Source organism: Oncorhynchus keta, chromosome 1 (genome assembly GCF_023373465.1).
Source record: "Oncorhynchus keta strain PuntledgeMale-10-30-2019 chromosome 1, Oket_V2, whole genome shotgun sequence".
Lineage (NCBI taxonomy): Eukaryota > Metazoa > Chordata > Actinopteri > Salmoniformes > Salmonidae > Oncorhynchus > Oncorhynchus keta.
In genome coordinates, this window is record NC_068421.1 from 46,741,428 (window position 1) to 46,757,453 (window position 16,026).

General features: G+C 45.1%; 1 protein-coding gene across 2 annotated transcripts in view; it reads right to left on the reverse strand.

Moving 5' to 3' along the window:
- Nucleotides 1-16,026, reverse strand: part of rsrc1 (arginine/serine-rich coiled-coil 1) — a 184,925-nt gene that overhangs the window by 155,526 nt on the left and 13,373 nt on the right. For both annotated transcript variants that reach the window (XM_052526198.1, XM_052526197.1), the window contains exon 4: nucleotides 3,591-3,779. In XM_052526198.1, coding sequence (XP_052382158.1) covers nucleotides 3,591-3,779 — 189 coding nt within the window. The remainder of the gene's footprint in view (nucleotides 1-3,590; nucleotides 3,780-16,026) is intronic.

Below are 16,026 nucleotides of genomic sequence, written 5' to 3' on the forward strand. Positions count from 1 at the left end.
AGAGTTTGCAAAGCTGTCATCAAGGTGGCTACTTTGAAGAATCTCAAATATTAAATGTATTTTGATTTGTTTAATACTTTCTGGGTTACTAGATGATTCCATGTGTGTTATTTCATAGTTTTGATGTCTTCACTATTATTCTATAATGCAGAAAACAGTCAAAATAAGTTGTGTCCAAACTTTTGACTGGTACTTTATGTACAGTGAAATCAGAAAAGATTTAGACCCCTTGACTTTTTCCACATTTTCTTACAGTACAGCCTTATTCTAAAACAGATTAAATAGTTTTTTCCCCCTCATCAATCTACACACAATACCCCATAATGACAAAGCAAAAAAACAAACATTTTTAACATGTATTGGTTAAAACCGCATTCTAGCCAGTGTCTATTCCACAAACTCTATGACGTTAAAATGCCTATTTACTCTGTTCCATCTGATTGTGCAATCCACGGTCTCATCAGCCCAGCCAGGCAAGTTATAAACTTTATCTCCACTGGAAAAATAACATCTAGACATTTCCTTCAGACAAACATTGGACTTTCAACAGCGGAGATTTGTATATAAACCTTGCTGTCCGTCTCTCCGACATCTGCAACATTGTTTCAATATTCAAATTCGATCTCCAGCTGTCCCATAATAAATGTGTAGAGGTCGTGATGAGAGACAGGCAAACAGCTTTTCTCAGCCAGTCGAAATCATGAATCAACTGGCATAATTTTTATGGATATTTACAGAGAAATGTCAATTGAAAAAAGGTCAAACGGAACAAAGTGCAGCTTGTTTGCAGTCTTTCCAGCTTCAGTTTGAAGTTTTGTGTTAGCTGTGTTGTTGGCTAGCTCTTCTGTACAAGAGTGTCCTGACGAGAGCATATTTTTTTATGCCAGGCGAAATCATGCCTCATTAGCTCATTGTTTTAGATGCGTCCACATAAATGTCACGTAAATGGACTATATCTTGTGGAAGGATGAAATAGTATGAATAAATTAATCAAAGTAACGTTTAATGAAAATATGCCACTCACTATTTGAATATGTTGGTAACCTGTTGTATAAAAGTGATGGTCCTTCTGTAGCTCAGTTGGTAGAGCATGGCGCTTGTAACGCCAGGGTAGTGGGTTCGATCCCCGGGACCACCCATACGTAGAATGTATGCACACATGACTGTAAGTCGCTTTGGATAAAAGCGTCTGCTAAATGGCATATATATATTATTATATATAATGCCCTCGAAGCCGATGTTTGGATGATATATTGGCATGGTTTGCCGGGCCAAACACCACCTGTGCCAATTTATCCTCCAAACTCCGGCATTATCACTTAATTATACACTGCTCAAAAAAATAAAGGGAACACTAAAATAACACATCCCAGATCTGAATGAATGAAATATTTTTATTAAATACTTTTTTCTTTACATAGTTGAATGTGCTGACACCAAAATCACACAAAAATTATCAATGGAAATCAAATTTATCAACCCATGGAGGTCTGGATTTGGAGTCACACTCAAAATTAAAGTGGAAAACCACACTACAGGCTGATCCAACTTTGATGTAATGTCATTAAACAAGTCAAAATGAGGCTCAGTAGTGTGTGTGGCCTCCACGTGCCTTTATGACCTCCCTACAACGCCTGGGCATGCTCCTGATGAGGTGGCGGATGGTCTCCTGAGGGATCTCCTCCCAGACCTGGACTAAATGCTGACACACTTCAGCCACATGAGGTCTAGCAATGTCTTGCATTAGGAGGAACCCAGGGCCAACCGCACCAGCATATGGTCTCACAAGGGGTCTGAGGATCTCATCTCGGTACCTAATGGCAGTCAGGCTACCTCTGGCGAGCACATGGAGGGCTGTGCGTTCCCCCCCAAAGAAATGCTACCCCAGCCCATGACTGACCCACCGCCAAACCGGTCACGCTGGAGGATGTTGCAGGCAGCAGAACGTTCTCCACGGCGTCTCCAGACTCTGTCACGTCTGTCACGTGCTCAGTGTGAACCTGCTTTCATCTGTGAAGAGCACAGGGCGCCTGTGGCGAATTTGCCAATCTTGGTGTTCTCTGGCAAATGCCAAACATCCTGCACGGTTTTGGGCTGTAAGCACAACCCCCACCTGTGGACGTCGGGCCCTCATACCACCCTCATGGAGTCTGTTTCTGACCTTTTGAGCAGACACATGCACATTTGTGGCCTGCTGGAGGTCATTTTGCAGGGCTCTGGCAGTGCTCCTGGTCCTCCTTGCACAAAGTCAGAGGTAGCGGTCCTGCTGCTGGGTTGTTGCCCTCCTACGGCCTCCTCCACGTCTCCTGATATACTGGCCTGCCTCCTGATAGCGCCTCCATGCTCTGGACACTACACTGACAGACACAGCAAACCTTCTTGCCACAGCTCGCATTGATGTGCCATCCTGGATGAGCTGCACTACCTGAGCCACTTGTGTGGGTTGTTGACTCAGTCTCATGCTACCACTAGAGTGAAAGCACCGCCAGCATTCAGAAGTGACCAAAACATCAGCCAGTAAGCATAGGAACTGAGAAGTGGTCTGTGGTCCCCACCTGCAGAACCACTCCTTTATTGGGGGTGTCTTGCTAATTGCCTATAATTGCCACCTGTTGTCTATCCCATTTGCACAACAGCATGTGAAATGTATTGTTAATCAGTGTTGCTTCCTAAGTGGACAGTTTGATTTCACAGAAGTGTGATTGACTTGGAGTTACATTGTGTTGTTTACGTGTTCCCTTTATTTTTTTGAGCAGTGTATAACGGTGTTATAAATGGATTATGGTTATTCTGGTTATTTTCAGAAATGGCAGATACAGATATTTGGTTAGAAATTTGCACAACGATTATAAATGAGGCCCCCGAACGCATGCCTTGATATGTGGTCACGGTCTAGATAGCCTAAATGGGGAATATGGATATGTTATATTTGGACAGGGTTGCGCCTCCACAGTCCTCTCGACGCCTAACTGACGAGTCTGAGACACGCGACACTCAATATGAGACAACGACTCCCCAGCAATCACATTACCCCGCCCTCCAATCACATTAGGACACAGCGCTTGGGGGCGGGATATGGGTGAATCAAGGTGCTATTCTGGTGGAAAGTAAGGCCCCCTGAGTGAGTTAGGGCCATGGCCGGCTGGCACATATTGCACCTGGGATGTGTGTGTGTGTGTGTGTGTGTGTGTGTGTGTGTGTGTGTGTGTGTGTGTGTGTGTGTGTGTGTGTGTGTGTGTGTGTGTGTGTGTGTGTGTGTGTGTGTGTGTGTGTGTGTGTGTGTGTGTGTGTGTGTGTGTGTGTGTGTGTGTGTGTGTGTTAACATATTGCACCTGGGCCTAGGCAGATCAACAGTAGAGAGATAAAGAGATCAACAATGTTCAGGTGACGCAGGTACACTTAAGGATGCAACATTAACGCAGAGAATGTAATATATTCCGAATGAGAAGATACCAGGAGAAAGAGCTAAGGAGTGATGGATGGATGAGGCCCAGCCGAGGTGACCCTGCTGGATACTCGCATAACATACCTGGGGGGGTGCAATGTCAGAGTGAGTATGCCATAAACTCACAAAGGATCTTTTCACTCACCCTTGTTTGTCGGGTCTCTTGTCTTTGTCCTTGGCTCTGTCCTTGTCTCGGTCCCTGCCATTGTCCCTGTCCTTCTCCTTGTCTTTGTCGCGCCCCTTCCGCCTGCTGTGGTCTCGGCTGTGGCTGCGGCTCTTCTTGCGGCTGGACCGGCCGCTGCTCCTGCTGCGAGACCGCCGCCGCTCACGAGACCTGGAGATGACGACATAACACACGATCAGAATCGCAAAAATAGCGCTAAATTTTTTTTTTAAATTTCTTAATTTGATTGTTTCACTGTAAAGTACATTATGTTGTGATTTTGATATTCGAACCAGCAACCTTTCAGTTACTGGCTTAACTTCAAGGCTACCGTAGTTAGCATTGGCGCAGACACTATCCAGCCTGATTCTGACATGCAACCAAAATCACCCCAAGCAGGGTAATCCATCTCCCGTATGTGATGACTCCCAAAGCCTTGAGTCAGACTGTTAGACATGGCTTCATGTACTGTAGGCCCTCTGTAACTTGTGTGTGTGTTGTGTTGTGTTGTGTTGTGTTGTGTTGTGTTGTGTTGTGTGTTGTGTTGTGGTGTGGTGTGTGTGAAAGAGAGAGACAGAGCGAACGAGAGAGACAGAGCGAACGAGAGCGACAGAGCGAACGAGAGAGACAGAGCGAACGAGAGAGACAGAGCGAATGAGAGAGAGAACACGAGAGAGAGAACAAGGAGAGAGAGAGAGAACAAGGAGAGAGAGAGAACAAGGAGAGAGAGAGAGAGAGAGAGAGAGAACAAGAAGAGAGAGAGAGAGAGAGATCAAGGAGAGATAACAAGGAGAGAGAACGAGAAGAGAGAACGAGAAGAGAGAGAGAAAACGAGAAGAGAGAGAGAAAACGAGAAGAGATAGAGAACGAGAAGAGAGAGAGAACGAGAAGAGAGAGGTAGGAACTAGTTGCCGGCAGTTAATTTACAGCTTCTGGTTAGGGCAGCAGCCTATTGGGAAACCCGAGTCGGCATTGATTAGAAACAGACGTTTGGAGATGGGCGACTGGCTGGAGATGGGGGCAATTAGGGAGGGCTTTAGATGGTGGCCATGGCAGCCTTATTGATCCTGACAGTCAGTGGGATGGATCCCTGAACACACACACACACACAGGGACTAGTATGAGATTTAGTGGGCTACTTATAGAGACAGGCTAGGCTGGCTGGGCCGGCCTTCAGAGCCATCGCTGCCTGTCACCGCCTCTCACGCACACCTCCGTGGAGTGGAGAGACTACAGTGTGTCTGTTTTTTTACGCATTCACACCTCTATTGATTCAGATAGGTCATTTTCAATGCGCTGTCAGTTGGAGGCTGATGGGTGTGTGTATGTGTGTGTCTGACTATGACAATATAAAAAAAGAAAAGGAGGAAGCTACGGTTGTTATATTCTATCATTTATCATTGTATTGATTTGTCTATAAAAGTGGTCAAACCTGCTGTCCGAGAATCATTATTGCTTCCTCCCCTCTTTTGACATAAAACTAATAATAGTTCTGTCACAAAAGTCTGGACAACTGTTGAAAACAGCCCCCCTTTAATATAATCTAATGCTAAAATGCTAAACTGATCCTGGATCAGCACACCTACTGTGAGATGCTTTATACATACACTATGGACCCTGGAGAATTCTACAATGTGTTCTAGTGTTGAACAAAGCTGGGTGTCAATGATGAGTAGATGATACATGGAATACTGTAAAAAAAAAAAATACAACTAGCTCTTAATACAACACAAATGACATTAAAAATGTCTTCCTAATACTGAGCATGCACAATGACATGGCCATTTTCAAGGACACAGGTCTTAATAAGCAGCACATGAATACATCCTTCATAAAATAAATATCATATTTTAATCTCATAAAACTATTATTTTATGAAGGATGTATTCATGTGCTGCACTGTCAACACTAGTAATGGTGGTAAATCATTTGCCTGGCTACCCAAACTCCTTTATCTGGGCAAACGCTATGCCCACAGACGTTAGCTTCTTCTCCGGAATGAGTCTGGATTCCGATCCACTCGTCGGGCAAAACACTCGTCAACAATTTCTAGAATGCAAACACATTTCAACTGTTCTGATTGGTCCCAGAAACCAATTGGTTTGGCTAGAGCCAGAACACACATGGATAAAGCAGCATTTAGAAAAAGTTGTCATTGGCTTTGACACTGATTGGTTAGAAATGATCCAATCACCGATGACTTTGTTTTGCATAACACCCATCATTTTGACATCACCACAAATTACTTCAATGAAGTCAGTCTCAGACTGAAGTATGTAGCAAACATACAGCAGCAGAAGAATTCAGTATGAGTCGTCAGGCAAGTAAATAATATCGATATTCTACGTAACAATACTGCACACGTGCAAGAGGGAGAGAATCCCCTGTGGTTTGCAAAGCCTTCTCAGAATTAGAGCTACATGAATACAATACATCGGAGAGTTGTGTGTAAGGTGGTTATATCACCAGAGAACTGGCAAACCACCCAGCATTAATGTCCTGGGGGAATATGGATAGGTTTATTACTCGAAATCTGCCTTCCGTCTGGAAGATCCTCAGGCCAACCCACAGACTTTGGTGTGTGAAACTGGGCGTGTGGTACGATGACGTATGTGAGAAGAGAAATTGGACACTGTTCATTTTCTGTGTTGGTCTGTGTGTGTGCTTGTGCGTGTCCAATAGCTACATATGGAGAAACACAAGTGCAGTCTCATTTTAGCAGCCAAGCAACTTGTGGCAAGCAGATGCAATAAACACCAAATCTGTGGTTGCTTTTCTGAACGGGAAGGGGGGGACACACACTTCTGGGGTCTGTACCAAATTACATTTACAGTAGTTAATAGAGTGAGGCTATGCTGTTAAATGTCAATTTCATTACCGAGCCCTTCCCCTTGGAGAATGATTAGCTCGTTTAAGGCCAGGGGTAAATGTGTTAATGCAAGAGACACAGATAAACAGCATCAAGCCCTACCCCATGCCAAGGCCCTGCCTACTTTACATTTTATTTGGGTTATTATCTCAGGAGAAAATGGTTCCCCTATGGCCTAAACATATTCTCATTTCTATTAAAAAGGGCCTTGCTGTTTTCTCCCCCCCTCCTATTCGCCTAGCCAATCCATTAAATCGGGCTGCCGCTATTGGCTAGAGCAATTTTCTCAGTGAATTATCAATAAAGTAATTACCAGTGTGTTGGAGCAAGGTTGGGGAGCTTATCGCTGGGTGACCCCCCGCGCTCACCCTGGATATGATCCCTAACCACAACCCATTTGGGTAATTATATCGTCGGGGGTGTGTAGCCTGGATAGTGGTGTCGTCGCCCCGCGTTATCTGTCTGTATTATATTTCGGAGGCTAAACATGTTTTTCATTGAAAATTGGACATTAATGGCAGCCACATGATACCACTAGTGCTGGAAAACAGGCTAAAGTCTCGACTGGAATCCGACCCTGGTCCAATCATTATTCATACCCCCTCCTCCATGGCCCCCTGCCTCCCCCTCTCCATCCCCATCCCAGCAGCGACAACAGCCTGGAATTCTCTCTCATCCATCCATCCTCTCTATAGGTCTTCCAGTTGGGGACTGTGGACCGCTACTCCCAGGAGACTACAACCACTACTAACAATCCATACTCGTAGGGTACAGTAGACAAGCGTAGGCAAAAATGCTAGATCCACAGTGCTATGTAGGTAAATGAAATGGAAAGTATTCAGACCTTTTTCCACATTTTGTTACAGCCTTTTTCTAAAATGGATGTTCCTCAATCTACAAACAATACCCCATAATGACAAAACGAAAACAGGTTTAGAAATGTTTGCAAATGTATAAAATAAAAAAAACTGAAATATCTTATTTACTTAGACTCGAAATTGAGCTCAAGTGCATCCTGTTTCCATTGACTTTCCTTGAGATATTTCTACAACTTCTTTGGAGGCCACCTGTGGTAAATTCAATTGATTGGACATGATGTGGAAAGGCAGACACCGGTCTATGTAATGTACCACATTGGACAGTGCATGTCAGAGGAAAAACCAAGCCATGAGGTCAAAGGAATTGTCCATCATTCGTCCTCCATCATTCTTAAATGGAAGAAGTTTGGAACTACGGAAGACCATTCCTGGAGCTGGCCGCCCAATCAAACCGAGCAATCGGGGGAGAAGGGCCTTGGTCAGGGAGGTGACCAAGAACTCAATGGTCACTCTGACAGAGCTCCAGAGTTCCTCTGTGGAGATGGGATAAACTTCAAGAAGGACAACAATCTCTGCAGCACTCCACCAATCAAGCCTTTATGGTAGGGTGGCCAGGGCAAAAGCTGCATTACAGCCCGCTTGGAGTTTGCCAAAAGGCACCTGAAGGACTCTCAGACCATGAAAAACATGTCACTGGTCTGAAGAAACCATTGGCCCTCAGGACAAGTCTCTGAATGTCCAGGAGTTTTCCAAAATGCACCTAAAGGACTCTCAGACCATGAGAAACATGTCTCTGGTCTGATGATGACCGTTCCATGATCTCGCCATCACGGTTGACAACTCCATTGTGTCCTCCTCCCAGAGCGCTAAGAACCTTGGCGTGATCCTGGACAACACCCTGTCGTTCTCAACTAACATCAAGGCGGTGGCCCGTTCCTGTAGGTTCATGCTCTACAACATCCGCAGAGTACGACCCTGCCTCACACAGGAAGCGGCGCAGGTCCTAATCCAGGCACTTGTCATCTCCCGTCTGGATTACTGCAACTCGCTGTTGGCTGGGCTCCCTGCCTGTGCCATTAAACCCCTACAACTCATCCAGAACGCCGCAGCCCGTCTGGTGTTCAACCTTCCCAAGTTCTCTCACGTCACCCCGCTCCTCCGCTCTCTCCACTGGCTTCCAGTTGAAGCTCGCATCCGCTACAAGACCATGGTGCTTGCCTACGGAGCTGTGAGGGGAACGGCACCTCAGTACCTCCAGGCTCTCATCAGGCCCTACACCCAAACAAGGGCACTGCGTTCATCCACCTCTGGCCTACTCGCCTCCCTACCACTGAGGAAGTACAGTTCCCGCTCAGCCCAGTCAAAACTGTTCGCTGCTCTGGCCCCCCAATGGTGGAACAAACTCCCTCACGACGCCAGGACAGCGGAGTCAATCACCACCTTCCGGAAACACCTGAAACCCCACCTCTTTAAGGAATACCTAGGATAGGATAAGTATTCCTTCTCACCCCCCCTAAAATATTTAGATGCACTATTGTAAAGTGGCTGTTCCACTGGATGTCATAAGGTGAATGCACCAATTTGTAAGTCGCTCTGGATAAGAGCGTCTGCTAAATGACTTAAATGTAAATGTAATGAAACCATGGCCCTCAGGACAAGTCTCTGAATGTCCAGGAGTGGCCCAGGTCTGAATATTTTCCATTTAATTTACCTTTTACCATAGCACTGTGGACTTGAACCTCTGGAGACATGAAAATAGCTGTGCAGCGACACCCCATCCAACCTGACAGAGCTTGAGGATCTGCAGAGAAGAATGGGAGAAACTCCCCAAATACAGGTGTGCCAAACTTGCAGTGTCATATCCAAGAAGACTCAATGCTGTAATCGCTGCCAAAAGGTGCTTCAACAAAGTACTGAGTAAAGGATCTGAATATTATGTTTTTCTTTTTAAAACATTTGCAAAAAAAATCTAAAACCTTTTTGTGCTTTGTCATTATGGGGTATTGTGTGTAGATTAATGAGGGGGGAAAACGATTTAATACATTTTAGAATAAGGCTGCAACGTAACAAAATGTGGAAAAAGTCAAGTGGTGGGAATACTTAACGTATGCCGTTTAGCAGGCACCTTTATCCAAAGTAACTTCTATTACAGTGAGCGCATATATTTGTTGTATATGTGATCTCTGTGGGTGTTGAACCAACAAAGTTGCAAGCACCAAGCTCTTAACACCTGAGCAACACAGGACTAAAGTGATGGTTAGCCTTTATCTTGACTTTAGATGATATTTCCTTTGCCAGTCTGCTCGATCTTTCATTAAATTGTCTATGCCTATGTGAAAGAGAAGTCTCCGATTCCACTGGCAATTGTCATGTCTTCAATCTGCTTCGATAAGTGGCTCTAAGCACCTGATGGGGCTGCTGTACTATGACTGGATCTGAGAGAGACCAGGGAGACCACTATACCAAATCCTAACTTGGGATCTGTGCAGGCAACTCAAATGTTTGTCCTTTAATATCAATACACAATTGAGGAGAAAGTCAAAAGTCACACGTAAGGACTCGGACTCCGACTAGGACTCTTCCCACATCATACAAGTACTGGTTCTTCAACCAAACCTCCAAATATGCAAGATATAAAAACCACATCTGAAGGAAAAATATATATTCAAAAGACAAAAATACTTATTTCAGGAACTTCATTAAAGCATTTACCCCCGCAGAGTTCTTCCAGAGAGAGAACACACACGCAAGAGCACGCAGCAGCAGTTTCCCACTTAATTTAAAAGTGATATTCGTGATACGGCTCGAATGCAAAGCACCTTGAATGAGCAATAGCTGCATTTCCTGCTGCCAAAAGACATCCAAAACAGCTGGTCCTCCCCAGCGCTGTCCGCCGAACGCAATGCAAATATGTTAACCATCCAGCATTTATTACTTTTCAGTGCTCTTCAAACGCTGTGCCAGACACAAGTCTAATTTATGATATTCTCCTAATTACGATAGCTGTTGAAATCATTTCCCAAGCTGTTTCCCTCTTCCAAGCAGCTATATTATCTGTACTCTCTCACACACACACTCACACACACACACACACACACACACACACACACACACACACACAAAATAAAAAGGAAAGCACATCAAATTACAAGCGATGTAAAGTAGCTGATTTGCTAGCACAATTAACACAGCAAAGAGCAACCATGAAAGATTCCCCATAAAGTTTCTTTCTCCTTCCCCTCAAAACCATGAAAGGGGACGGTAAAATCCACAATCATCAGTCTACTTTAAATTAGCTCACAGCTGGCAACTGTCCAACAGTCTGCTGGACCAAGAAAGAAATCGGCACCCATTTAAGCCCACCCGCACAGCCCATAGGTCAAGTCATTTAGCCAAGTTTAAAGGCCTTCAAAAGGCTTCTCAGATCTACATGAACTCACATGGCTAACTGGTCAAAAAATTACAATAAAATAGAAAAAAAGTTACTTTCTACGAGAGAAACAACATTTTATGAAATCATCATCTCTCTTCGGCGCGGTTGACTTCCAAGCTATCCCTGCTGGCACCATGTGCCCACTGTCACTCACTGACGACACCACAATTCTAAACTGACCTGTCTGGTGACCCCTGGCATCGCAGCACATCATGACGCCATTCAGCAGCTGGAGTGAAAGGCATGATGGAGCGAATGTTCAGTCACTGAACCCAAACACAGGGTCAAGTGGAGGTCAAACCCCAAGACGAGGTGCTAACTCAAGAACTCAACAAATTTCACCAGAGCCTGTCATTCAACAACTCATTTATTTTCTTATATTTGGGTTTACTCAAAAAAAAACATTTTTTGGGGGGGGGGTTACAAACTCCAGTATTCCTTTTTCAATTTTTCATGTTGCTTCCTTTTATCTTGGTTGCAGCAGACAGAGGAATTAGAACACAGATATTTCAGTGTCAAACCTTAACTGTGTGTATTTAAGAATTCATCAAAAATCTAATCAACATCACATTTTATTAGTCACATGCCAAATACAACAGGTCTAGCTAGACCTTACAGTGAAATGCTTACTTACAAGCCCTCAACCAACAATGCTTTGAGAAGTTAAGAAGAATAAGTGTTAAGTAAAAAATAGATAAGTAAACAAAAAACAAAAAAAGTAACAAATAATTAAACAGCAGCAGTAAAATGACAATAGCGAGGCTGTATACGCTGTACCGGTACAGAGTTAATGTGCGTCGGCACAGCCGAGGTAATATGTACATGTACGCAGAGTTAAACTGACTATGCATAAACAATAAACAGAGAGTAGTAGCAGTGTAAAAGAGGGGTCTGGGTAGCCCTTTGATTAGCTGTTCAGGGGTCTTATGGCTTGGGGGTAGAAGCTGTTTAAGAAGCCTTTTGGACCTAGACCTTGCGCTCCGGGTACTGCTTGCCATGTCTATGACTATCCACATCGAAGGGACAGTAGTGGAGAAGGTGGAAAGTTTTATGTCTCTGGGCATACACATCACAGACAAACTGAAATGGTCCACCCACACAGACAGTGCTGAAGAAAGTTAGCTTGTCCCCCAAAATCCTGACAAACTTGTACAGATGCACAATCGAGAGCATCCTGTCGGGCTGTATCACAGCCTGGAACGGCAACTGCACCGCCCTCAACCGCAAAGTTCTCCAGAGGGTGGTGCGGTCTGTACAAAGCATCACCGGGGCAAACTACCTGCCCTCCATGACACCTACAGCACCCGATGTCACAGAAAGGCCAAAAAGATCATCAAGGACAACAACCACCCGAGCCACTGCCTGTTCACCCCGCTATCATCCAGAAGGCGAGGTTAGTACAAGTACATCAAAGCTGGGACAGAGAGATTGAAAAACATCTACCTCAAGGCCATCGGACTGCTAAACAGCAATCACTAACTCAGAGAGGCTGCTACCTACATTGAGACCCAATCACTGGACACTAATAAATGGAACACTAGTCACTTTATTAAACAATGCCACTTTAAATAGTGCCACTTTAATCATGTTCACATATCTTACATTACGTATATACTGTATTTTATACCATCTACTGCACCTTGCCTATGCCGTTCAGCCATCGCTCATCCATATACTTACAGGTACATATTCTCATTCACCCCTTTAGATTTGTGTGTATTAGGTAGTTGTTGGGGAATTGTTTGATTACTTGTTAGATATTACTGCACTGTCGGAACTAGAAGCACAAGCTACACTCGCATTAACATCTGCATGTGACAAATACAATTATTTGATTTGAGTAGGGTGCCTGGATTCTGACAATTTTTAGGGCCTTCCTCTGACACCGCCTGGTATAGAGGTCCTGGATGGCAGGAAGCTTGGCCCCAGTGATGTACTGGGCCGTACGCACTATCCTCTGTGCCTTGGGGGTCTGAGGCCGAGCATTTGCCATACCAGGCAGTGATGCAACCATGCTTTTGATGGTGCAGCTGTAGAACCTTTTGAGGATCTGAGAACCCATGCCAAATCTTTTCAGTCTCCTGAGGGGGAATAGGTTTTGTTGTGCCCTCTTCACGACTGTCTTGGTGTGTTTGGACTATGATAGTTTGTTGGTGATGTGGTCACGTTCTGTTGCATAATTCAACAAGTGTGCCAATAGCAGGATACACTCGGATTAAAAATCAACACGCTTGGATCTAGAATACATATATCTATACATACTTTACATCGTTTGCGAGATCAGACATTATATCACACAGCCCGGTCGTTGAGAATGGGGGCGTGCTCGGTCCTCCATTTACTGTAGTGCACAATCAACTCCTCCGTCTTGATCACGTTGAGGGATATAGATTGTTGTCCTGGCACCACACAGGCAGGTCTCTGACCTCCTCCCTATAGGCTGTTGTCGTGCCTGGCCATGCAGTCATGAGTGAACAGGGAGTACAGGAGGGGACTGAGCACGCACCCCTGATGGGCCCCCATGTTGAGGAACAGCATGGCGGATGTGTTGTTCCCTACCTTTACCACCCGGGGGTGGCCCGTCAGGAAGACCAGGATCCAGTTGCAGAGGGAGGTGTTTAGTCCCAGGGTCCTTAGCTTAGTGATGAGCTTTGAGGGCACTATGGTGTTGAACTGCTGTCGTCAATGAATAGCATTCTCACATAGGTGTTCCTTTTGTCCAAGCGGGAAAGGACAGTGTTGAGTGCAAGAGATTGCATCATCTGTGGATCTGTTGGGGCGGTATGCAAATTGGAGTGGGTCTACGGTTTCTGGGATAATGGTGTTGATGTGAGCCATGACCAAAGAACGTCATGGCTACAGATATGAGTGCTTCGGGTCGGTACTCATTTAGCCAGGTTACCCTAGTGTTCTTGGGCACAGGGACTATGGTGGTCTGCTTGTAACATGTTGATTACAGACTCAGTTGAAAATGGCAGTGAAGACACATGCCAGTTAGTCAGCGCATGCTCAGAGTACACGTCCTGGTAATCCATCTGGCCTTGGGAATGTTGACCTGTTTAAATGTCTTACTCACATCGGCTACGGAGAGCGTGATCACATAGTCATCTGGAACAGGAGAGGGAGACTACTCAGACAGCCACGCTTCAGACATAACGTGTTCTTAATTAGCAGGTGTGCTCTTAAGAGGCAAGATGATGGGGAGTTTTTTTTCGCCTCTGTCCTTTTTATTTATGTGTATTTATGAAGTGGTGGAAGATCTGAGGCCCTTACCATAATAGTGTTTTATTGTTTAAATGTGGACGGTTATGCTGTGTGCTTAAGTGATTTCAGGAACCTCACAACTGTAGTATAAGAAATATCATAAACGCTGAGACGAAACATGTGGGCTCACGGTAAAGGGGGGGAGAATGAGCGACACAAAGCAGATACGCATTCCACCTCGGAGGGGGAAACCACACATAATTAAACAAATAAGTGCATCTGAAATATTGCCTCGTAAAACCACCAAACGATTCGCTTTACTCCGACAGAGTGAAACAAAAGAAAGAGAGTACACCCCCCCCCTCCCCCCCTCATAAATAAATTCAGAGGTGATGTTGAGAACACGGTATCTCAAAAAATATAACAATAATAATAATAATACGTTCAGAGAAAACTTCTCTGCGACATCTGTCGCTGCGGATCATGAAAGTGTCTGAAGCCACATTTTGTAAAAACAGATGCAGACAGATATTACATTTTATTACTGATCAATCTGGGGCTTCTTACAAGACGGCTCTCTAACTGATGGGATTTCATCAGGCCGTACGACACACTGCAGCCGATTGTTGATAGCCCAATAACCATGGGGCTCACTTCAAAGAGGGCCGCATCAGGTCCCTTAAATCAACACACGCATGCGAGCGCACACACACACTATTCACTGACGAAGCTTTGACTGCCTGAGCAATATACTGGTCCTGCGTAGAAGCACTGAGGTACTCCAATGCACTCCTCCAACCAATCACAGGGAGGAAGGGTGGACACGTGACAGGTGATGCATTCCTCCACGTGTCTCCGACTTGGCCAGAAGCTCCATCACGGGATGCCCCAAGCCGGACGGACAGAACGAAGGAAAAGAAAGAAAGAAACACACTCTCCAAAACTCAAGCTCGTTGAGAAAGTGTTTCATTACTTTTCAAAGTGTCCGGATTTCAGTCAAGAAGCACATGATCCCAATCTATTTTTTCATTTTGCCGTCCTTTTTTTTAAAATAATTAAAATATTAGATGGATAAGTGAAACCACATTTCCCCCTGCCTGTACACGGGTAGAAGACAAGTGATGCCTGCCTGGGAGATTCCATTAGTCCATAATTTGCATGGCGGCTGTTCTAGGGAGGGTGGAGAAGGGGGTGACAGTGGTTCTCCTGACAGGCCAGAGCACATGGCTCTGCTTAGCACGCGCACACACACGCATAAATGTATGCACGGACACACAGGCATGCAGACACACAAAGAGACAAAATTGGGAATATAAGTATATGAATTGTTTTTAATTATAACAACTAGCATCACTAGTTGTCTAGAGGAGGCCTAGCCTAGGGGAGACATGTCCTGCAAAGTATTCAAACAAAGCTGTCAGTGAGTCATAAGTAAGATGCTGGTAACTGGGCTCCCAAGTGGTGCAGCGGCCTAAGGCACTGCATCTCAGTGCTAGAGGCGTCACTACAGACCCTGGTTAGATTTCAGTCTGCATCACAACCGGCTGTGATTGGGAGTCCCATTGGGGCCCAGCGTCGTTCAGGTTAGGCCGTCACTAGCCAGAACAGGCTAGTCAGTTAAGAACAAATTTATTTACAATGACGGCCTACCCCGGCCAAACCCGGACAGCGCTGTGCTAATTGTGCGCCACCGTATGGGACTCCGAATGACGGCCGGATGTGATACAGGCTGGATTCTAACCAGGGACTGTGGTGATGATGCCTCTTGCACTGAGATGCAGTGCCTTAGACCTCTGTGCCACTCGGGAGACTAGTTAAATGCAGGTTAAATAAAAAAAAATTAAAGGGCCCAATCGTATGTTAAGTCACAGAAAATGGCTATTGAATGGAGCAGCGTGTGTATCATACCATACGGCTGCAGAAATGTGTGTAGGCGGTCAGGGAGGTAGAGGATGGACATACAGTGGCCGTTCATCTAATAATATATGCCATTTAGCAGACGCTTTTATCCAAAGCGACTTACAGTCATGTGTGCATACATTCTACGCATGGGTGGTCCCGGGAATCGAACCCACTACCCTGGCGTTACAAGCG